Source organism: Callorhinus ursinus, unplaced genomic scaffold (genome assembly GCF_003265705.2).
Source record: "Callorhinus ursinus isolate GAN/ISIS: 27379988/994484 unplaced genomic scaffold, GSC_fseal_2.0 scaffold3, whole genome shotgun sequence".
In the NCBI taxonomy this organism is placed as follows: Eukaryota; Metazoa; Chordata; class Mammalia; order Carnivora; family Otariidae; genus Callorhinus; species Callorhinus ursinus.
The window spans coordinates 13,376,777-13,400,962 of record NW_027397065.1 but is presented as its reverse complement, the minus strand read 5'-3'; the positions used below and the strand labels follow the sequence as shown (position 1 = coordinate 13,400,962).

General features: G+C 38.5%; 1 protein-coding gene across 3 annotated transcripts in view; it reads left to right on the top strand.

The window, feature by feature from the left end:
• Positions 1 to 20,393, top strand: part of PCSK1 (proprotein convertase subtilisin/kexin type 1) — a 41,799-nt gene extending 21,406 nt beyond the window's left edge. For all 3 annotated transcript variants that reach the window (XM_073888383.1, XM_025866601.2, XM_073888381.1), the window contains 6 exons: positions 1,483 to 1,583; positions 9,510 to 9,743; positions 12,215 to 12,372; positions 14,046 to 14,179; positions 15,919 to 16,080; positions 17,745 to 20,393. In XM_073888383.1, the coding sequence (XP_073744484.1) occupies positions 1,483 to 1,583; positions 9,510 to 9,743; positions 12,215 to 12,372; positions 14,046 to 14,179; positions 15,919 to 16,080; positions 17,745 to 18,122 (1,167 nt within the window). In that variant the 3' untranslated portion in view covers positions 18,123 to 20,393. The remainder of the gene's footprint in view (positions 1 to 1,482; positions 1,584 to 9,509; positions 9,744 to 12,214; positions 12,373 to 14,045; positions 14,180 to 15,918; positions 16,081 to 17,744) is intronic.
• Positions 20,394 to 24,186: the final 3,793 nt, after the last annotated feature.

Here is a 24,186-nt window from a genome sequence, read left to right as displayed (position 1 = left end):
ATGGTGATGTTCTCTCCAGGAATTGTTTACGACAGGAGTAGTTGCTAGCCTTTGAAAGAGGTGTATCAGACATGTGTCCCCCTTGTTTTCAGAGCCCCTGGGGGTGTCTAAAGTTGCTTTGCTTTAGCCTGCTTTGCAGGCTAAAAATGGCCTGGTAGGCATTTCGGTCAGCATTGCACAGACTGGCCCTCAGCTGAGCTACTGCACTCTGAAGCCCGAGGAAGTTTCCATCTTCGTAAAGATCTCTTCTTAGGTACATCAGCCAGAGGAGCGACAGCTGGTGGATTCTATTTGAGACACTGGCAATAACATAGCCTTTGTCTTACGCAAACCCCATCCTCAGCTCAGTCAGCTCTGGGGGCTTACGTGCGTCAGTAGGGAAAAAGGGCAGCCTTGCTTCCTCAGCCCTCTAAGGAGCAGTGCCACCATAACTTGCGAAATTCAGCGACTCCAAGTGGGAAGCCAAAGGAGGTGATAATAGAACAAATTATTTTTTTACACCTCCCTCCCACACATTGAAATCTCTAGCTGAAAATGATAATGTGGGAGCCCAGGTGGGTGTCTTGTTAGTAATCCTTTGGCCTGGTGACTTGCTCAACCAGCACCACTGTGGTCCTTAAGGCAGCCTGATCGGAAGTCTTTTTGGTTTCTTCCCTTCAGTCTTGGCAACCTCTTCATTAAGCTAACATTAGCCCGGGTAATTCCTTACATGCAGTAATATTGTGTAAGAATGCTTTCACAGACAGGATCTCATTTCGACCTCAGAATAGGAGTCAGGAAATGTCAACCTCATTCTACAGATGGGGAAACCAAGTGACATGCCCATGGGACACATCTACTGAGTAGCAGTTTTACAATTTGAAAACAGATCAGAGTCTAGCACACTCTTTGGTTGAAAAACACCATTTTCACCAAAGTGCAAATATGCTAACTCAGGGCCATCAAATTATGTCAACAGTGAGCGCAAACTACACACTTTGTGCACATTTTGGGCAAGTAGCTCAAGTGGCCCAAATCAGATGGTTTTGCATCCTTGTGCCGAAGAGACAGTCAAATGTCAATTCTGAAGGCAAAAGGGAATTTTGCATGAGGCAGAATTTCTAAATATGCCAGACCACACACAATGGACCTGATGATTAATGGGCCAGCATGATTCACAGTGATTTTGAAACTGTCCCTTCTTCACAGACAGCGTTTCGTTTGGGAAACTCGGAAGAGAAAATATTCATAGTGGGAGTACTGCATCCCCAGAAAAGGCAGCCTGATGCCAGAATTATAGACAAGTTGCATATAGAGGAGCATGAACTAAAATATCAGCAGATGGCAAACATCCGCCTGTGGTTTAGAGGAGGAAGTAGGGAAGCGAATCAGCTGAGTTTCCTGATCATAGCATATGCGGCCCTAGGTAGGGTTAACCCCCAGGGCCAGGGGCACCCTCCTCACATGTTCTCCCACATTTCTTTCCCTCCGGATGCTACCCAGACAAGTGCTGACCTGCACAACGACTGCACAGAGACCCACACGGGCACCTCGGCCTCGGCACCCCTGGCTGCTGGCATCTTCGCTCTAGCGCTGGAAGCAAAGTAAGGTCCAGGAAACTTGTAATCACCTTTGCTGCCTCTCCTTCTTCTTATTAACAACACATCTTGTTTTCTGAATTATGGTTACAATAGAAAACTTAGGAAACTATAAAAAATAATCATAAAAATAAGCTCTCTTCCTGTTAACCTCTCATTGTAGATTTAACACACACACATCTTACAAAATTGGGACCTCCGCATACACATAATTGTAATTTTTTTAAATCTACCCTATAATCTTTTAAGAGCACATTCTCATGGCTAAATCAATGTTCCTTGACCTTTACAAATTCATGCTTTCCTCCCAATTTCCCTCACACTCAGCTGCAAGGTCTTTTCACTTCTGTTTCTTCCCACCAGGAAAGACTTTGTGCAGATAACTTCCTGTGGGTAGTGTTGGGAACAACAAGCTCATAGAACTTCCTTTTTTTTTTTTTTTTCAGATTATATAAGCCCAGTCCTAGAGCTGATCTAACATCTCAGAGGACATGAGAAGTAAAAACAGAATTTTTATCTTTTTGTAGTATCCCATTATATAAATGCAAATTACATTAAAGTCATTGAGTTATGTTTAGATACCCTCTTTCATCCATAAATATTGGTAATTTCCTCAGGACAAACACCCCTGATTAGAATTTCTGGGTCAAAGGGTGTGGCATGTTTTAATGATTTTGGTACACATTGACAAGTTACTGTTCAGAAAGATTGTATCATTTTATTTTCCCACCAACTCTGTATGTGTAAAAGCGCCAGTTCCCTTACCAACGTTACTTTTATCATCTTTTAAATGTTTGCTATTTTGGTAGGGGAAAATGGTATTTCAACTTTATATGCTTTCATTTCACTAGCAATGAAGCTCAGTATCTTATATTCTTTGGCCATTTGTCATCTGTGATTGCTCGTTTATGACCGTGATTTTGTTTTATGGCCTTAGTTTCAAGAAGCTATTAATGCTTGGTTAGTTTGACATTTACGTTTTAATTTTATTTATAAGTAATTTTTATTGCAATGAAGTTAGTATGTATACAGATATATTTGTCCGTCCTTTTCTTTAAGCCATTTTCCTTTGCTTTCATGCTCAGAAAAATATTTACAACCCCAAATTCGATAAACATTTATTTATATGCCTTTTATTATGGTTCCTTTACCATATTTAAGTTTAAATTCCCCTGGAATTTTAGTGTGTGATGTTAAAAAGGGATTTAACAGTATATTTAACAGTATTTCGTTCCTCATATTGGTTACCCAGTAGTCCACCTCTTAATACAGAGGAAAAAATATCTAACTGCTGTACACTGTGTACCCACAGCTTTTTATTTGTCCTTGTTTCTGCTTTCTGGTGGTGAGAACACTTTAAACATCAAGTCAGATGCTCTGGTTGCATGATAGAGGAATTGGTTAAATTTGTAAGTTACTATTATCCTTCCTAATAAGAAGGTTATCCTAGAAGAATATTTATATTCTCTAGAGAGAGAACAAAGCATTCTCCTCACGTCATATTCAGTAGACAAGGTTCATAATAGCTGAAAAGTAGAATACCTTAGCCGCTGCCATAGCTGGAAAAACCCCGAAGTTGCTAAGTCTTTGTTCTGGAGAGTCCAATGTAGATTCAAGAGCCCTGGGGCCACTTGTGGAGTTGTAGTTTTGTCCTGGTACCTCAGCTATGAGATGGCCACAGTGGCTAAGAAAGACAGGCCTAGCAAGGTTTGTACCAAGAATTCACCTACTTGGAGGGGCTGGGAAGATGTCTGGTAAGGGAAGAGCAAATACAGGGGCTCAGTCGGAAACAGGGACACTGGAAGTTCTGGGGCCCAGCAGAAGAGCTAAATTCAGAATGTGAGTTTATTTGTAACAGGAAGGGAATGGACAGGGGGCAGAGTCTATGAACACAAGGGAAAATGGCGTCAGCAGATCCTTGAATTTGGATTCAAGGAAAAATAATCTAAGCACTCAAAAGTGCAAGGAACCCATGGCTTCAAGTTCTAGGCATATCACTAGCTATGTGACCTTAGGCAAGTTAATCTCCAATTGAGGGCTTAATTGACCATCTAGAAAATGGAGGAGTTGGATCATACCATTTTTTTCAAACCTCTTTCCTTTATAAGATTCTCTGATTTGAAATTGAAGGTATCAGCAAATAAAGATCATCCAACATGAATTGTTGAGTTTGGTGGTGAAAAGTCCAGAGTAGAAGAAAAGAAGTTTCAATGAAGGCAAGCAGTTTCACACAGGTGGTAAAATAGTCTTAGGATATTTATGATTGGAGGATATAAGCTGTTAATTCCAAGGAGCTATTAAAAAAAAATCCTTAAAATTTCAAGTCTTCTCTACCCAACACCTATCAGATGCATGTAAATGTAACTGGCCAGGCCTAAGCCATCCTTGTCTAGTGACCAGTATAATAGAAACACCCATCTCACTGAACAGATATAATATTAATTTCATGTAAGAACCGAAAAATTTAAAATTGTAACCTCTGATTTCTAAAATTCAAACTTTTTTCTGTGCAAGGAGAACACGATCTAAGAATCATCTAGCCTCATTAACTTCAGTTAATTTTTAATAGGTTTGTTTTAAAGCAGGAGCTTCATGGATTGCTCTGAAATAACATGGATGAGTTTCCAGCAGTTCATGAACTTTGAAACTAGATGCAGAATTGTTTGTGTGTATATGACATTTTTCTGAAGGAATGGTTTGTAGGGTCCATCAGATTCTCACACTGTTCATGATTTAAGAGAGATTAAGAATCCATGATCTCCCTGGTGCATATAATAAGAATTTAATTCCTTTCTTTTGTATTCAATCATTAGTAAGATAGAAATAATCTAGCTTACATTTCATATACTTCATGCCAAAGTACAGGGAAATTCTTGAAGTGTCCGTTCTCAAATAGATGGTTTTCTGAACCCTATTCAATTATCTATACAGAGATGATTATTTCAGAAATTCTGAATGCCAGTATTTCTAGAAGTGCCCCTAGATAAACAAGATTGGGAGAAAAAATTTAACCAAGTGCTGCTCAAGGAACAACTATGGATACTGAAGAACAACGGTGGGCTAAATTTATCAAGAATAATAACATTAGGATTTGTCAGGTTCTTCCTACGGGCTGGACACTGCACTAACCTCTTTGTGTGCAATACTAATTCAAACCCTTACAACAGCCTTGTGAAAAAGAAATTATTAGTTGCATTCTATAAAAGAAGAAACTGAGGCTTAAAGAGGTTGAGGAATGTAACCAAGAGCCCGCAAAGAGGTGCAAGTTCAGGCCACCTCAAACCCGAGCCATGAACTACTGTCCCACACCACCTCCCACAGCCCTGCAAGGGAGGGGAGATGCTCAATGGCAGTCTGCCATCCCCTCAAAGAAAGGGGCGTTAAGAAGACTGATGCTGATCAAGGACCGCCATAACTCACGTGCTCCTGAGTTTCTCATAAATGGTTCCTTGTCACAAGCAGATTACTTATTATGCTCCATTAAAGAAGACATAGCTGGAATGCCGGGGAATGTGGGAAGAGGAGAAGGAAGGAGAAAGAATGGCTCCTGGCTCAAATATGTGTAGAGGAGTACTTTCCCTTCCTGGAGGAGTGTTTCTTGAACACCAGCATAATCAATCACCTAAGGAGTTTAATTAGTAGACAGACTCCTAAATCCTAATGCCAGCCACTCAGATTCCTAAGTATCGTGTGTGGCCTAGGAATGCCCATTTTTAACAAGTATCCCAGCCAGTTTTAATGTACCTTCACAAATTTCGAGAAACTGCTGTAAAGAAGTTTTCCTATAATCTCATGCAGCTGTGGTTGTAAAGATGCTCGATAAGGTACTGAATAGGTGTATTATATATATATTTATAGATATATACAATGAGAGACAGGAATTCCTTGGACTAATGCCTCTGACACCATTATTGTTAAGCAGTCAGTGTACCTAAGAAAGATAGCAGGCAATAACCCCAGTCTTCTGAAGAGAGAGCAAAGGAATCAGAATAATTTTTAATAGAGAACAAAAATTCTGAAGTAAAACACTGAGTCCCTTTATACCCATGGAGGTATTAAACATACAGATGAGCCAATCTTCTGTTTTCATGAAAGGCTAGAGGAAGGGAAATAGGATTTCAATGCTACATAAAACCTTTGGATAAAGCACATGAAAGAAATCCTTGACTCAGAATTGTGCAATGTTGGAAAGTCCCCAGGTTAGAAAATCTTTAATATCTAGGCGTACTTACATGTGTTTAGAGGCTGAACCACGTAGCAAGATTTTTCACATTAGAATTTTGTCTCCAGATTACTTTATCTACACTAATGAGAAGCAATGCTTAATTTCAATGTTTAATTCCATAACCCTTATTTTCTATAAACATATCCTTGATTAGCAACCTAATGCAGTTTTAAAAAATTTAATTATTGTGGATGCTGTTGAGAACTAATTAACAAAGGAAGGCTGTCAGGAATGAGATGCACTATTGTTAGCAGCTCCTTTTCATTTCTGAAATGCAATCACACAAATGAAGAATAACTCTGTTAGGAAAACAAGCTTAATTTTCCTAATTGCATGACAGCGAAGCTCCCTTGAATATTTTGCAAAGAATAGGTAAAAGAAAATAAAAATAATAAAACCTGCAACTAAATATACAGTAAATGTTCTGCTATAGAAAGTCTATGCTTTGTGTTTGATTATTATAACCCTGCCTTCCTTAATACCTCGCTAGTACACTTCCTCTTCCCAACTTCCATATACACACCTGCTCTCACTGATGGTCCAAATGGGAAATTGATGTGTTTCCCATTGACCACATTGATAAGAGGCTTTTACCTAAAACTTCCTTTAAAAAAACTGGAAGGAAGCAAGAATTTTAATAAGATGCTTCATAGAACAGAATTTGTTTCTGCATTGAGAAAATAGCCACATCTGCTAAGCTAGTTAATTATTCCTTAATGTGGGTTGGCCAACATGGAAACACAATCTAAATGAAGTATTTATGATATTGGACAGATAGGAGGTCTGAATTGTAAAGAATTCTGAAGATGATCATGCTCAACCCTCTAGTCTTACAGAGGAGTCACCTCAGGCCCAGGGAAATGAAGTGACTTGCTGAAGATCACATAGGTCTTTGGCAGGAAATGCTTTGATGTGCTTTCTGTTACTCCCTATTCTGACCTCATGATTTGAAATAACTTCTAATTGTCTGAATTGGTTATATGCCTGTATGCTTTCTTCCTACTTCTATTATTTTAGCTTTGACATAGAATTGGCTGGACAGTTTTTTGACATATAAATATAAAAATCATGTCCCACCCATAGATATTTTGATATAATACATTTAGGGTGGGATTTAGGAATTTTCACTCTTTACAAGTGTAACAGGTAATTGTGATGCAAGTGGTCTGGGACCTATAAGAATCACTGACCTATAGTCTCTATGCACTCCATCAGTCATTCCCCAGAGTTAATTGTTATGTTTATCAGGAGCTGAGAGGAAAGAGAGAGAGAACTAAGCTGCCAGGTATCAGAATAGCCTATTAAAGCAATAAATCAGAAATCAAAGAGTTAAGCCTTTAATTGTTTACTACAATGTTTTAAGCAAGAGTCAAAAATCAGAGAAAATGCTGACTCCCCTGTTCCATTTTCCCCCCTGGAAGAGTGCACCAGTTGAGGAGGAGGTGAAGTAGCAGTAGACATGGGGGTCATGTCGCTGTTGAGGGAACCCCAACCTAAGGCCCTGCTAGTCTTATTGACTCTAGGGTGGGGGTGGGGCAAGAGTGAAGGCTGGAAAGAAGGCACTGGGTACTGAGTCAGAGTGGGTAAAAGTGTCTTCAAGGTTTCCTCCTCCCTCCCCCATAAGGAGGCCTTGGGCAGAGGGAGACACGTAGAGAAGACCTCTACCCCCCACCTCAGATAAGGAGACCTAGGAATGAAGGCACAAAGGGTGGGCATATAAACATGGGAAGAGCTTGACTGGGTAAGGGGCCTAAGTCCTTGATGACAACTCCTTCCAGAGACCACAATGCATGGGCTGTGCATCCAGGCTGGTGTGGGGAGGGCAGTTTTCCCATAAAGCCTGCCAGGTAGAGCCTTTGTCATGCCTCTAAAGAGATCTGAAAATCACATGTGGGATTTTAACCAAGAACCAGACTCCTCAATGTTTAAGGAGGTATGCTGCCTCTTTCTTGTCACCAGGGGATTGATTAACCAGTACATTTTGGGCTCTGGGGAAAGATAGCAAATTGAGCCAAATTCCCCTGATGGTTGTTACACAACTTAGTGCTAAGATGGAAAACCTAAAGACTACACACTTGGGTATTTATATGTTAAATAACACTTGATTGGCTTGATAGAAACAACACAGGTCTCAAAGCTAAGGAAAAACTTGTGATCTTGGAAGAATCTAATGACTAATAGCAATAAGTTTTTAAAATTATTGGGGCCACCTAACACTTAGGCACTCTCAATCATTCAACCAACCAATGTTTCATTCAGCATATACCCTAGGCCTGGCATTCTTCTGAATGGTACACATTAGAGAATCAGATAGATAAGAATCCCAGCCCTTCTTACAGCTGTTTCTAGCAAGGGAGACAGACATTAATAAAATACAAAACAGATGAGTTGCACAGTGTGTTAGAAGGTGATAAGTACCATAAAAGAAGAAAAGAACCAGGATAAGGGAGCTCAGTAGTTTGTGAGGAGAACTGAAATTTTAAATAGAGTGATCTGGGAAGGCTGCATCTTCATTTTAATGGACCCAACATTCCCAAATATGTCTGATGTATCTTACAATGCAGATAAATTAATCTTACCAAAACTTCTGATTATACCATGTCCTTGCTCAAAAATCCTTGATTCCCCATTGCCCAGGGAATAAAGTATAAGCTCCTTTTCCTGGCATGCAAGGTCTTCACTATCGGGCTCAGTACTCTATCAACTCTTCCCTGCTCCCACCAACCAGACTACTCACTGTACTCTGGACACAGCCTGCACTTTCCGCCTTGTAGGTTTTGTTCTCGTGCCCCATCCCTTTTCCATCTCTCCACTCCCTGACATTCTACCCTATCTTCAAAATTCAGACAGAACACTTCCTTCCAGCAAAGCTTTCCCAGATCTTCCATCCCCAGAGCTCTTCCTCCTCTAATTCCTGTAATACATGACTCCATGAATCCTGCATTCAGTAGATACATTAGAGTTATACAAAGACTTAAGTTCCTTTGCTGGATTGTAATCTTCCTAAAGACAGGAACCACCTCCTTTGATATCCTTAAAGTATTCAGCATAGTACCTTGCAAGAGTGATCTCAAGCAGCTAAGAGTTTCTTGACAATTTGTTTGTCTTAAATTTTAATTCCAGTATAGTTAACATACCATGTTATATGAGTTTCAGGTGTGAAATATAGTGATTCGACAGTTCTATGTACTACTCAGTGCTCATCAAGATAAGGATACTCTTAATTTTGATATATAAGGAAAAGAGGCAAAAGTATTTAAGGATAGGTAACCAGACTGTGTCCTTAAAATCTGACTCTCCCTAAGAAAAATTCAAGGCCTCATCAGGGTACATAATGTTGAAAGTGCCAAGGCTGTTAATAGACAGCAGAAGACTGAAGACATAAAGGAAGTGTTGTCATTTAAAATTTTTGTTCCACTTAAATTTAAGTAATTAAAATCAGGGACCAAATCTCACATTTCTACTCTATTGAAGACCAAATTTTACTCATAGTAGGAGCTTAACTTAGATGGGAGAAGTTTTCAGTACTGTATTTTAAATTCTGAATGAAAAGACATTCCAAAAGAAATACATACCAGAATTATGTAAGTATACTTGCAAAAGGCACTTCATTATCTACAAATAGAAGATGCTTGTTTTTAACACTTACTTGCACAAGTAAACATAATTTTGTCCCTGAAAAATATTCTGGGTCACTTCTCCTCCAGTCCAAATCTCACCTGGCGAGACATGCAACACTTGGTTGTCTGGACCTCTGAGTATGACCCACTGGCCAATAACCCTGGGTGGAAAAAGAATGGAGCAGGCTTGATGGTGAATAGTCGATTTGGATTTGGGTTGCTAAATGCCAAAGCTCTGGTGGATTTGGCTGATCCCAGGACCTGGACCAGTGTGCCTGAGAAGAAAGAGTGTGTGGTAAAGGACAATGACTTTGAGCCAAGGTAAGTGTCTTCAGGAATTTTAAAGAAATGTGTGCCCATGGCAATATTTGATTATAACGTTTGTCACTCTGCCTAATTTTTTTCTCACCTACTCTTCTGAAGTAGATGGAAATAGCATTTGCCATAGTTCCCTGTGGGTCCATGGGAATCAATGAGAGATGGGAAATCTGCAAATCATGTTGGCATATTTCCATTTTCCATTTCCTGGCCTATCTATATTCAGTTCAAGATGTATCATTGTTTTATATATTACTAAGAAAAATCACTGTCAAACTATTAACCAATGATCAGTTGTAAGATTAATCCCAAATTCAAAGATGTTATGGTAATTTTTTCAAAAAATGCATCTTAGAATTGATTAAAGGTAGTACTTGTCAACCAGTATTATCCAAAACCTATTTCCATAAGAGCCTCACTTCATGCCACAGTACTGTGTGATTCATGATTTCTCTTTTGTGAAGGATCCTCTATCATACTGCTTTTACAGAGACTATATCCAGCCTACCAGATCTGGCCAAAGAAGCAGAATCTGGAATAATTGTTTTGTTGATTCTATCAAGGCAACCATGATTTTACTAAAGACCCACTCACACAAAATATCTGAGGGTGGGAGCCCTGGGGAACATTCATTATGGAGATAGTATCATTTCTTAAGAGGGTCAATTGGAGTAATAATGGACTACTTTTTGATGGGCCCAAGGCAAACCTGGCTGAATTCAATTCCACAGCAAAAAGCATTGTATTCTTGTATCTGTGCTCCTTACCATTTTCTTTTCTATTTTATCTTATTGTGGTAAGAACACTTAACATGAGATCTACCCTCTTTAATTTTTAAGTGTACAACACATTATTGTTGATTCTAAGTACAGTTGTTGTATAGCTGATCTCTAGAACGTATTCATCTTAACTGAAACTTCATGCCCATTGATTAGTAACTCTCCATTTTCCCCTTCCCCTACTCCCATGCAACCACAATTCCACTTTTTGAATCTATGAATTTGACTATATTAGATACCTCACGTAAGTGGAATTATGCAGTATTTCTCTCTCTGTGGCCTGTTTATTTCACCTAGCATAATGTCTTCAAGGTTTATCCATATTATTGTACATTGAAGAATATCCTTTTTTTAAAGCTAATATTCCATTGTGTGTATATACCACATTTTCTTTATCCTTTCATCTGTTGATAGACATTTAGGTTACTTCCACATCTTGGCATTGTGAATAGTGCTGCAATGAACATGAGATCTCTTCAAGATCCTGTTTTTAATTATTTTGGATAAATATCCAGAGGTGGTATTGCTGAATCATATGGTAGTTCTCTTTTAATTTTTTGAGAAGCCTCTATACTGTTTTCAATAGTGGCTATACTACTTTGCATTCCCACCAATTGTTCAAGGGTTCCAATTTCTCCACATCTTCTCCAACACTTGTTGTCTTTTGCTTTTTTTGGTGACAGCCATCCTGACAGGTGTTTGGATTTGCATTTTCCTGATGATTAGTGAAGTTGAAAATTTTTTCATATACCTATCGGCCATTGGTATGTCTTTTTTAGAGAAATGTCTCTTTAAGTACTTGGCTCATTTTTTAGTCAGGTTATTTTTTTATTTTATTTTATTTTTTTTGCTATTGAGCTGAGGAGTTCCTTATATACTTTATAAATTAACCCTTTATCAGATACATCATTTCCAATATTTTCTCCTGTTTTGTAGGTTGCCTTTTCATTTGGTTAATGGTTTCCTTTGCTATGCAGAAGATTTTTACCTTGACGTGTTCCCACTTGTTTTCATTGCCTGTGCTTTTGGCGTCTTAACCATGAAATCACTGCCAAGACCAATGTCATGAAGCTTCTCCCCTATGTTTTCTTCTAGACTTACAATTTCAGGTCTTATGTTTAAGTCTTTACTCCATTTTGAGTTGATTTTTGTGTATGGCATTAGATATGCATCTGATTTCATTATTTTGCATGTGGATATCCAGTTTTCCCAACACCCTTTGCTGAAGAGACTCTTCTTTCCCCATTGAGTATTCTTGGCATCCTTGAAGATTAGTTGACCATATATGCATGAGTATAATTCTAAGTTTATAGAGCTTCTGTTACATTGGTTTGTATGTCTGTCTTTATGCCAGTACCATACTGTTTTGATTACTGTAGTTTTGAAATATATTTTCAAATGAGGAAGTGTAATGCCTTCAGCTTTGTTCTTCTTTTTCAGGGTTGTTTTGGCTATTAGTAGTCTTCTGTGATCCATAAAAATTGTAGAATTTTTTTTTGTATTTCTGTGAGAACCTTACATTTTTTTATACTTTAAAATTTATTTATAGCTACTTCTGAATTGGATTCTACTCATTAACAGGGAGAGACAACAAGCTTAGTTGAGTATCTAGTCAAGACTAATGTGTACATATTTGCCTAAAATGCAAAGAAGAAAAGATGTACTTTATTCAGTGATTTTTAAAAATGTATTTAGAGCCCTGAAAGGTAATGGAGAAGTTATCATTGAAATTCCAACAAGAGCTTGTGAAGGACAAGACAATGCCCTCAAGTCCCTGGAACATGTGCAGTTTGAAGCAACGATTGAATATTCCCGAAGAGGAGACCTTCATGTTACACTCACTTCTGCTGCTGGTAAGCTTTTTAAAAACTTCTCAAGTTTAAATCATTTGTTTAAATTTTTAAGAGTATATTGAATGATTTTTATTTTATTTTATTTTATTTTATTATGTTAGTCACCATACAGTACATCATTAGTTTTTGATGTAGTGTTCCATGATCCATTGTTTTCATATACCACCCAGTGCTCCATGCAATACATGCCCTCCTTAATACCCATCACCGGGCTAACCCATCCCCCCACCGCCCTCCCCTCTAAAACCCTTAATTTGTTTCTCGGAGTCCATAGTCTCTCATGGTTCATCTCTCCCTCCGATTCTCCCCCTTCATTTCTCCCTTCCTTCTCCTAATGTCCTCCACGCTATTCCTTATGTTCCACAAATAAGTGAAACCATATGATAATTGACTTTCTCTGCTTGACTTCTATTGAATGATTTTTAAATCAATGATTTTCTTTTTATTTATACTACTGAGTTTCCCAGTAGATGTTTTTCAGGACTTAAAAAAATATGCTTATTTTTCATTTTTCTTGGCATCAGAACTCTGCCCCCTCATTCCCACTGGTCCTTTGATAAGCAGAGAATGAGGTCTATTCAAATAATATCAATTAATAAACCTTTCTGGAGTTACACATTTTCAAAATGTTTTCATTTTCCCAGACCACTGATCTATCATTCATTTCTCTTAGGTAACACATTAGTGAAAGTTACTCTGATAGTTAATTAATAACACTGACAGATATATCAGATACCTCCTAGGAATCAACTGAAAAATTAGGAATTCTGATCCATGAAAGAGGACTGAGAAAACTAACAAATATTCCATGATGACATCATAAAGGCCATATGATACTATATACAGGCAATTGCCCTTTCCTGAGAAAGTACTAACTCAGATTAGATCATGGATGGGGAAGAGCTTATGAACCATAAACTATAATCCAACCAGGAAATGCTTCCTAATCCTCTTTCATGTTTTAGTAGGGTTCACCTGACTAAATTTTATTGCTATAGGCTATGTATGAGGAAGGATGAGCTCTCTTTATCATCTCCTTCGAGGATATAAACTTCCTAGAGGTTTGGACTTGACTCTTAATTTTGGAGTTATGCTTTCTAGATATATTGGAGTTGGCCTGAAGTATGGGTGGAATGTCTTCTCATTGGTGGCCCTAGCGTTAACTTGACCATTTCACTTAGATATAGAGAGAGCTTGAATTTGAAAATTGAGAGTTAACAACTACTACTAGTTTCTATATGACAAGAGATTACTAAATTGATATAGCTTTATTTTTTTAGGTCTACACTGAATTATAGGCTCAGGCACCAGTTAAATTTTCAAGACTTCCTCTTAAATTTAAAAATGCTAGTTCCACTAAAGGTCTTTGACTCTATAGTTTATAAATGTATTTCTATGAGCTCTTCTTATTCAGATAAAACTTAATCAATAAATTCATTCAATATTTTGCCAAAATATTTATTGAGAATTAACTATATGCCAGGCAATATGCTAATTGTTATGGATAAAAACATTTTTTTAATGAATGTCTCTATCTTGGTCTTATACAAAAAGGGAAAATTAGGAGGGCTAATCTCTCCCATTTTTCATTTTCAATTAGCAGATGCTAGAGTATATCCTATTCTCAGAGTCGTTAGGACATTCATTAACTGATGTTTGTTGCATGAAAATAGGGACCAGCACTGTACTGTTGGCTGAAAGAGAACGGGATACATCTCCTAATGGCTTTAAGAATTGGGACTTCATGTCTGTTCACACGTGGGGAGAGAATCCCATAGGCACCTGGACTTTGCGAATTACAGACATGGTAAGTATAAATGAAAAGATGGACAACCACAGGCTCACTTTTAAACAGTTTGAAGTACTTTAAGGTTGGTATCATCATTAATCAAGGCCCTAAGGAACTCTGGTCACCCCCTAGTAAAGTAAGGAAAAGGTATAGTGTTTCAATCTCTGCCCACTTGGCTTTATAGATTGGTTGAATTGATTGATTAAATAAATAAATAAGCCATACTATAAGAAAGAAAAGAAGATACATTGGTTAATAATGTTACAGTGTAACAAATCCAAGTGTTCCAATGTCAGAATGCAGCCAGCCACAGGACCTGCTCAGCCACCAGAATCACCTGTACTCACAAAGATAGTTAAATGTTACAGCAGCTTTGCTACTACATTCTGCTGGGGTCACATGAAGAAACTCTTACGAATATTTATTGCGGTGGCTGTTTACTTGTTAGACAAGATGTGTTATTTAATATGACTTATTTGTCTTGTTTTGTTTGTTATGAAACAAACTGAAAAGCATTTCTCATTTCTCTTTCACTCTGTTTACTAATACTCTTTGGTATCTTTCTAAAATTGTAACTCACAGTGACAAAAATAGAGTAAGGATTGTCTGAACAAAAAACCAAAAACATCTGAATTATCTACTTTTGATCATTTCTCCAGCATTTTCTACAGGCTAAGCACATAAATGAATAGGACTCTGGGTCTTCCCAAGATAGAAATGTTACAAGTATCAGCACCAGATTTCAAAGTCTATATAACTATTTAAAAAGAATTTATTTTAAATTCCTGAAGATTTCCATTAAATTAATACAAGTTCTATAGTCATTGTTCCCTTTTTAATTTGAGAATAGCTTTCTCCTAAAGACTGCTAAAATTGTGATTTAGAACCAGAATCTGTAAAATTCCTGCTTCCCTAAGGAGAGCAAGAAAATGTTCTTAGGAAGTGGTCCTATTCTTGAACTTGACCTCTGTTCTTTAACTCAACGTTTTTAAGGTTTATTTATTTATTTTAGACAGAATGAGCGAGCAGGAGTAGGGGGGTACAGAGGGAGAGGAAGACAGAATCTCAAGCAGACTCCTCACTGAGCACGGAGCCCATTGCGGGGCTCCATCTCACCATCCTGAGATCATGACCTAAGCCAAAACCAAGAGTCAGATGCTTAACTGACTGTGCCTCCCAGGCACCCCAACTCAATTTTTAAGAAAACTAAGAAAATCTGTTTATCAAGATGAGACTACTTTATATCAAGTCTGTAAAATCTGACTCTACATTTCTGGATTTTTTTTTTTTTAGATATTTTACATTTCAGCATATTATTTTTAGCATAATTGTTGAGTGTCTGAAAATTATTACTCTGCCCATAAATATACAGCTTTCAAGGGCTGGTTAATATTGAAGGCTATTCACAGGACTCTGTAGAGGCTTTTTTCCCCCATTGGAATGTTTCTACAAGTTGATAATTATTAAATATCATTCTATTTATAGAAGGTACAGTCAACTTTCCAAGAACAGAATAGAACATTCATATAAAGAGTTTTGCTTTTTTAATCAAATGAAGCAAATAATCAGGCTTTAAATCCTTAAACCTGTAAACTGCCATTTTCATGGCAACAGTGAATCCAGTGACTTGCTTCTTTGTACATAGTGCTCTACCCATGCAATGTGCTGAATTTTTAAATTAGATTTTATAGTTATTCCTACAGAGTTTGATGTTTCTTAGAACACACCCTAAAATTATGTGTATGCTTATTCATTAGTCTGGAAGAATGCAAAATGAAGGAAGAATTGTCAACTGGAAGCTGATTTTGCATGGGACCTCTTCTCAGCCAGAACACATGAAACAGCCTCGTGTGTACACATCCTACAACACCGTTCAGAATGACAGAAGAGGGGTGGAGAAAATGGTGGATCCAGGGCAGGTCCGTGTGGCTCTGTTCTTGAGTGTTCTTGGCACACTCTTTCTTTGAACCATAGTCAAAATGTAGTGAGGGGAGCTAGATCTAACTTTCAAGCAGGGAGCGAGTCAAGCATGAGTGGGGAGGAAAGGGAAGGGAGTGCTAAACTATTTTCCGTAAAAGTCTAATATTTTTAAGTTCATTCTTTTGTCCAGCATTTAGAAACTTAAATTACTAAATTCAAAATTATGAAATTCTCTAACATGACTTTTCTCCATTTATGACATAACAAATTGTAAAGCCAGCTCTCTTTATGCACGATCACACATGCCCAACATCTGTATTATACTTAGTTTTTAAGTGTTTTTTTTTACATTGTCTCATTTAATCAATGATCCCTGTAACCTAGAGAAGACAGGCATTAGTATGTTCATTTTCCAGAAAGAAAACCAAGGCTCAAGTGACCAAGTCCTGTAAGCTTCTGTTTACTAATTCCTTAACGGACCTTTCTTGGCAGCTCTGAGGGAAGCTACTGAATCACAATTTCTCTGAGAAAATTTCATAGGATATCTAGTCAGTCATTCCCATTCCTGTGTCTCAGCCCACTGAGATTATGGGCTTCTCCCTTATCAGACAGTGGGCAGGCACCCCATTTTCTTTATCTCTTAATCCCCCAGCATCTAACACAGTGCCTCAGATGTAGGAGGTAGGTTATCAGAATTCCCAGAATGAGCTTTCCTGACATCTGACTCAGTGACGGGTATTTTGGAAGACACAAAGACATAAAATTTATTTAAGAAACTTCTAAACTAGCTGTGTGAAGTCCTCAGCTCAGATTCTGGATCCATTTATATTCTGCAAAGTAGCTTCCCCCCCACCGGGGGCCCCACCCAAGGGCCTCTCTTCACTATCCCAGAGGCAAGTTGACTTGATGAGTATTTCTCCCTCCAAGATTCCTTAAGGGCTATTAATAAGACCTGGTAGTTGTGAAAATGTTGAATACTTCCACGATGGTTGACAAAGAGCTGCTTCTCCACTATCTCCAGTTCTGCCCTACCCGGTTCATCACCCTCGTCTCTCCCAAGACCTCTTTTTAAAACTCAGAGGTTGAAAGGGTAGCTCCTGACAGAAGAAGGGGCCTCCAGGAAACTTCTTGCACATGAAGCATGGTTAGTGCCTTCTGTGTGACTTATTAAATATTTTAATATCAGCTTCCTCCCAAAACATGGGCAGGGAGGAAAGGGAGTGGGAAAGGTCAGCTATTTACTTTTCATAAGATGAAGCTGTATTATTTTTAATTTTTTTTCTTTCATCCAAAATTTATCAACTTAAATTATAGAATTCAAATTTATTAAATTCCCTAAAATGAATTCTACTATAGCAGGTGGACAAGTGAAGGAGAGCAATACATACATCATCTCATTCAGTCTTCAAAACCACCAGACATGAAAGTATTCTTGTCCCCATTTTATAGGCGAAGTTCAGGGAGATAAAACAGGTGTCAGGGGTACATCAGTAAGTATAAAAATGAGGACCGAACCCCGAGTTAGGATGTTTCTTAGGCCTCACGCTCTCTCTGCTTCTCCAACAGTCTCCCAAGGAGTAGGCAGTGGGCATGGAATGCATCTGGCTTGCTTGGCTCTAAAGAGGAATCTTCTTTCTTTTGCCGGTGGCATTCTGTGTTTTAGGAGCAGCCCACACAAGAGAACCTGAAAAAGAGCCCCCTCACATCAAAAAGCCCCAGTGGCAGCAGTTCAGGGAGCAGAAGGGATGAGCTGGTGAAGGCAGCCCCATCCGAGGCCATGCTGAGACTCCTACAAAGTGCTTTCAGCAAAAACTCATCCCCAAAGCAATCACCAAAGAAGTCTCCAAGTGCAAAGCTCCATATCCCTTATGAAAATTTCTATGAAGCCCTGGAAAAGCTGAACAAGCCTTCCCAGCTTAAAGACTCTGAGGACAGTCTATATAACGACTATGTTGATGTTTTCTATAACACGAAACCTTACAAGCACAGAGATGACCGGCTGCTGCAGGCATTGGTGGACATTCTGAGGGAAGAAAATTGACATCAGTGTGTGGTCCTGAGTTGGAAATATTCATGCTTCCTCCTTCCCCTTAGATTTTTGCCTGTGTCTGAAGTGGTTGTTTTGGCCGTTGGTTCTTATGCTTATAATATCCTTTTGTGGTACTTTTGCTTTTGCTCCCCAAACTAGACATGTGAAAGGGATGAGCTCAGGTCGAAAATTCCACTTCCTGAATTGATCATGACTCCTTCAAAACACATCTTCCCTGCATGCACAAGTGAAATGTTTTGTTCTTTCTGGAGCCACAGTTCATTTCGCTTGTGGTCCTCACGCCACACTAGAATGCTTCCTTGAACCCTCCCATTTCATTTCTCAAAAGAAAAGGCATCCCCTGGGTCAGAGATTCATTTGAAGAAGTAATCTGCAAAGATTGAGAGCAAAGAAAACTGCTCCTATAACTTGTCTCCTGTCTTTGCCACGTGGTTCTTTGAGTTGTGAAGCCCAACAGCGTTGGAAAGTTTCTAATGAAAGAGTTTCAGTTAGACCCATACCCTTGGCTTTTCTACCCCCTAGTACTGCTCATTCAGGGAGTGGCCATTTGGTCATTTTGGGGAGAAGCTGAGTCATTGAGATCCAGAAACAGTCCTCCAAATCTGTGTTACATGGTACGAGCAGTTTTAGACCATTTTTCTTGGCTTGGTGTGCTGTGTAGAGGCCTACTGTGACTCTGAAGGTGACAGGGACTTGTGTGTGCTTTGGTCTTCCTCCCTTTCCCCTTATGGAGGTTTTTTGTTACCTATTTCCTTTCTCAGCCACAAGCTGAATACTGAGAGAACTAATTCATATTACTTTCTTAGAATAAAACTTATACTTGGGACTTGGCAAATTCCTAGTCATATTTTCTCAACGATACTAACAGGAAACCACTCATGACACAGAGAACCAATGTAAACAGGAAAATATTTATGATGGAGAGAGCCAAGGGAAGATTTTGTTGTTTTAAATTGTATTCATTCGAATAGGTTTTTCTGGATCTTTAAAACTAAGTGTTCATTCCTTACCACTAACAGCTCTTTCCCAATGTTACAACTGATAGCATTCAAATATTTACCCAATTGCTTCCAGGATTCAACTCAAGAGGACACAAACTGGCAGTCCACAGGCCCCATTTGTCCCTCAGGCAGATTTTGTTCGGCATGTCAAATGATTTAAAAATATGAGTGATTACTGAAAATATGAAATTTCACATCAAACTTGATTCTCAGACCCATTTTCCCTCCTGGCAACAGCTGGCTAATGTTGAATAGCATTGAAATCTGCCCAGCTAGATTTGAGTGCAAGGTCCCCAAGGTGTCCTGCTCCATGTTGCTCACAGTGGCTACCTTACCGGTCAGCACCCAACAAGAATTTCATTTTTTGCCACTGCTGCACGAAACAACACGAAGTGTAAATGCATTCAGGAAACAAACAAACAAACAAACAAACATCTACTTCTTTCAGGTAGGATATGTATAACCAATAACTATGAGAACTTGCCATGATCCAGTTAATTTATAGGTGGGGAAATATGGTATTTGAGACCCCGGAAAGTACCTCTGAAATCTAGCTTGATATATTTGTTTCATCTCGCCTCCCCTTGATGCCATTTATACTGAATTCATTAACTGCTAACCCCTAGCTTCCCAATTTCTAGGCGCTCACAAAGGTTCCAGTCATCTACAATGTCGGCATTCTCCCATTGCGTTTGCTGTTTGTAATTCTTCCCTAAAGTTGGGAAGAAAACCACACATGAACTAGACCAGAAAGAGAACACTAGAGTCTGTCAACTTGCTATGGCTTGAAGTGTGGTGGGTAAGACCAAGTTTCACCTCCTAGCCTACAATTTGTATTTGTGCACAAGTGAAGTATTTGCAGAGCAATCCCCAGGATGCTTCGAGGATGTTCTCCTAAAACAACTGTAGTGTCACTCTATCCTTAGAAGTTCCACATGTTGTTTGATACAGAGTGTTGGACAGAATTTTGAAAACTGCAGCACATCAAAAAACTATTAAAGCCAAAAAGGATCAGAGATTTATTAGATAAGTTGTCAACTAAAAAACAAAGCTAAGGCCCAGAGAGGCCAATGAATGGTAATAAACAAAAACTCATCGTTTCCCCTTTCCTACTCTCATGCTCACTGTATGAAGCTTTCTTTTTTAACCTTCTAACTATCTATTCCTGGTTGAAACCCCAACCAACTCATTGGACTGTAGCCAAAGGTTCACTCTAGAGAAGCTTTAATATTTAAATAAAGTCATGTTTGAATGTTTCCAACCTGGAGTATATTGTTCAGGCATAAAATATTTTTGTCAGTCTTTCTTAGTGCCTGTGTGGATTTTTGTGAAAATGTAAAAGAGGAAACATATAATATTTCCCTCAGAATTTTAAACTCTATTTTCTTTACAGGTATTTATAATGTACCGATGCTTTTATCAGAATTTTAAAAGGCATAATAAATTATATTAAAGAACCAAAAATTTCCTGAGAATAAGAAAGTTTCATCCAATAAAATATTTTTGAAAGGCATGTTCCTCTGTCAGTGAAAAAAAAAGTATAATATGTATATGTGTTGTGATATTAAAAGTGAAATTTGTCTAATAGCCTAATACAATGTGTAGCTGAGTTTAACATGTGTGGTCTTAGCATCTTTAAGGGAACTCCCACATTATACACTTGATGTATTAACCAGAATATGTAAAAATATGCTTATACATCAGAAGAATAAATGGTTTCTCACTAAGTCAAAAAGGAAAAAAGTTCATGTTTCCAACAAAGATCTCCTCTTACTGTGTTTCCCAAATGAACTGTAAAAAAAGAAAAGTTGAAAGTTTATATTAAGATGTTAATTCCTTTTGAGAAAAATGGGCTTTCTCAAAGGCAATTTAAGAATTTACTTTAATAAGCATGTTTCATTTTCCTTCATAGCTCAGTCTTTTACTTTTTTCAGAACATTCAAACTTGTATGACTGAGCCTTCACTGAAGTGTTGAGGAAAAAAAGAAAAACGAAAACTAAAGGGACTGACTATGTGTGAGAGAAAGGACTTGCAACAATTCCTCAAAAATGACTTATTTAAAGGCCAGATACAGTACCTCAACATTCAACTCTCCCTGGAGGTCACTTCATTAGAAATTTCCAACTTCCAACTTTGATCTCCCATCCTCAGGCCCACATTCCTCTCTTGCTTCAAATCTCCATCACTAGAATGTCCACCCTGCTACTTCAGAATCTGACCTCTTCCTCCCAGGGGGGTTGGTTTTTCCCCAGACTCCATTCCTTTCTCCCAAATCATAAATACTCAAACTAAATGATTTTTCAAGAATTCCAGAAGAATGGTTCTATCTGGCTTTAGTCCTTGAAATCCAGCCATCTTCAAAGTCTCCCCACTACGAGGGCTGAAGATAGCTATTTTCTTCTGAATGCCCATGAGGTAACTTTTACATTAGCCATGTGCAGGCTGCAAGTACAAATCCAAATATATACTAAGATAAATGTTAATTCTTAAATACAATTTCAAATCCATAAGGAAGAAGAGTAAGGTTTCCCTAACTGCCTCCTAATTTTTCAAGGCTATAGTACTAATACATATGATGATGATAATGATTTACTCGACCCCACACAGCCCCCGCAGACAGAGTGTAGTTTCCTGGGCCATCTAGGTTGAGCTTGACCCTGTGATTTGTTTTGGCCAATGGACGTGATGCAAGCAAAGACCTTCGATGTGCTTGCACAGTTTGGCTTGGCTGTTGCTTTCCAGTGTTCTAGTGCTATGAGAGGAGTATATGCCCCAGGGAATTACTGCCCCGACAGCCTGTTTCCAGAACAAAAGTATATGGAGCAGACCCACATTATCAACCAAATCCAGCCAATTCACCGCACGCAACAGAGCGGTCCAGATGAGGGCTGCCTAAATAAGTTGAACTTGTCACTATGGCAACTTAGGAGAATGAAAATAAATACTTGAGTCTTGAGGTAGTTTGTCATGCAGCCTTACTGAGCCAACAAAATGGACTAATCCAATAAAAGTTCCATTTGTTCATTCTATTACCAATACCATCCCTCTCTTTCAAATTGTGCCTTCCTGAGTCTAGAGCACACACACAAAAAAGAGCTAACATTAAATCATACACCTCTGAATGCTGATCCCATAACTAAACAAAGACCTTGCCCAAACTTTGAAATTTTCATTTTTAAAAGGTATGCCTTAGCTTAGTTCATCCTGAAATCAGAGCTAAGATAATGAATGACTTTTGTACGGGTAATTTATTTGGGAGATAATAGTAGAGAGAAGTGACTCACACATACCTGAGACTTGCATGAAGTGACACTTATCAGCCCAGGACCTCCCAAAGACTAGAACTGATGTTTCAACTGATAATGGCATTGGTAGAAGGTAATTCAGAACCAACACCTGTGCTCTCCTTACTCCCCCATTCCTACACCATCCAATGTCTTGATGCTTCCATTATTCTCTCACAGAATTTAGATGCAACCTTAGGGCAAGGAAAAAAACCTTGATTGGCTCAGATCAAGTTTACACTACTTATTAGAAAGGCAATACTTAATAGAAACAAAGATCTCTTATAAAAAAAATGAAGTTATTTTTCCTCACCTGGGTTTTGGCTTGCAGTCTGTGTATTTGTATAGTCTGCATTGCCTGAATATTGCTATATATAGATATTATGAAAGCGTTACTCTATCATCAATGTATGACAAGGAATTGACTATAGTTATTACTCATGGCATGTCTGAGGGAAGCAGAAATCACTTCCCTGTTTTCTTTTTTTAAAAAGATTTTATTTATTTATGAGACAGAGAGAGCACGAGCCGGGGGACAGAGGGAGAGGGAGAAGCAGACTCCACCCTGAGCTGGGAGCCCGACGTAGGGCTCGATCCCAGGATGCTGGGATCATGACCTGAGCTGAAGGCAGACATTTAAGCAACTGAGCCACTCAGATGCCCCACATCATCACTTCTTATCCAGACACCACCAGGGTCCAGCCCAAAACTCATTCTTGGAGAGGGTCTAGCACTCTCCCTACTTCATGCACAATTTTCAGTTTATAGCAGGTGTCACTTGGGTGTTCCACAGTAGTGTGCCAGTTTGTTTTGGAAGATGTAGCACTTTTTGGATAGTACAAATTTTGAACCAAAATTTTTAAGGGACTTGAAGTGAAAGAGAAATGTTGGACTATTTCAAGTTATCTTACCAGAGAGAACCAGAATGAAGAAAACCCACTGGTGAGATCTTATCTTTTCCAACAGAGTTCTAACAGGTGGATCAAGCCCACCTTGTTTATCTGAACATTCACTCTGTGGCTCTGATCATTCCTCACTAGCATCTACTAAACATGAATGAATGGTCCTGAATCTGCTGCCACTTGGCTAATGATGTTCTATTTACTTACAGAAACCAAAAGGCCATCAGCCTTAAGCTTATCAATTGATTGATGTAAATGATATTGTTCTAATCATTAAAGGCCCCCCCAAAAGTCTGAAAATGTAACACCAACACAAAGTGGCTAGAGGTGTGGGCTCTAGAGCCAGCCACAAGTGAATCTGAATCCTGGCTCTCTCATCTCCCAGTTGTGTGCCGTTGAACAGGTTACTTCATCTCACTGGGCCTTATTTCCTCATCTATAGCAAAGAAGTCTACCACTTAGAGGTTTGCTATTAGGATTGAATAAGACAGTGCAGATAAATAATTTAGTGCAGCTCCTGGACCTAGTAAAAGTTCAATAAATGTTAGTTTTTATTATTAGTGAGACTGCTGCTCTTATTATTGTAGTGTCGTGAAAAGAAAATGGACTTTGAGCCAAACAGATTCGAATTTGTAGCTCTTATCTACAAATTCAATACAAAAGAAAATATTGGCATCAGTGAAAAAGGCAGGAATACCATCACTGGTCAAGATGGTGTTGCTTGGGCAACTGTCATTCCAATGCGAAACTTCTCCTAAGGTCACACTGGAATCCATTTAATAGTAGCAATGTAGAGTGACTGCAATGACAAGAGAGTGCTCAGAGTGACAGTTGGCACTAAAAGAGCAGTTACCCTAGGCCAGGAAA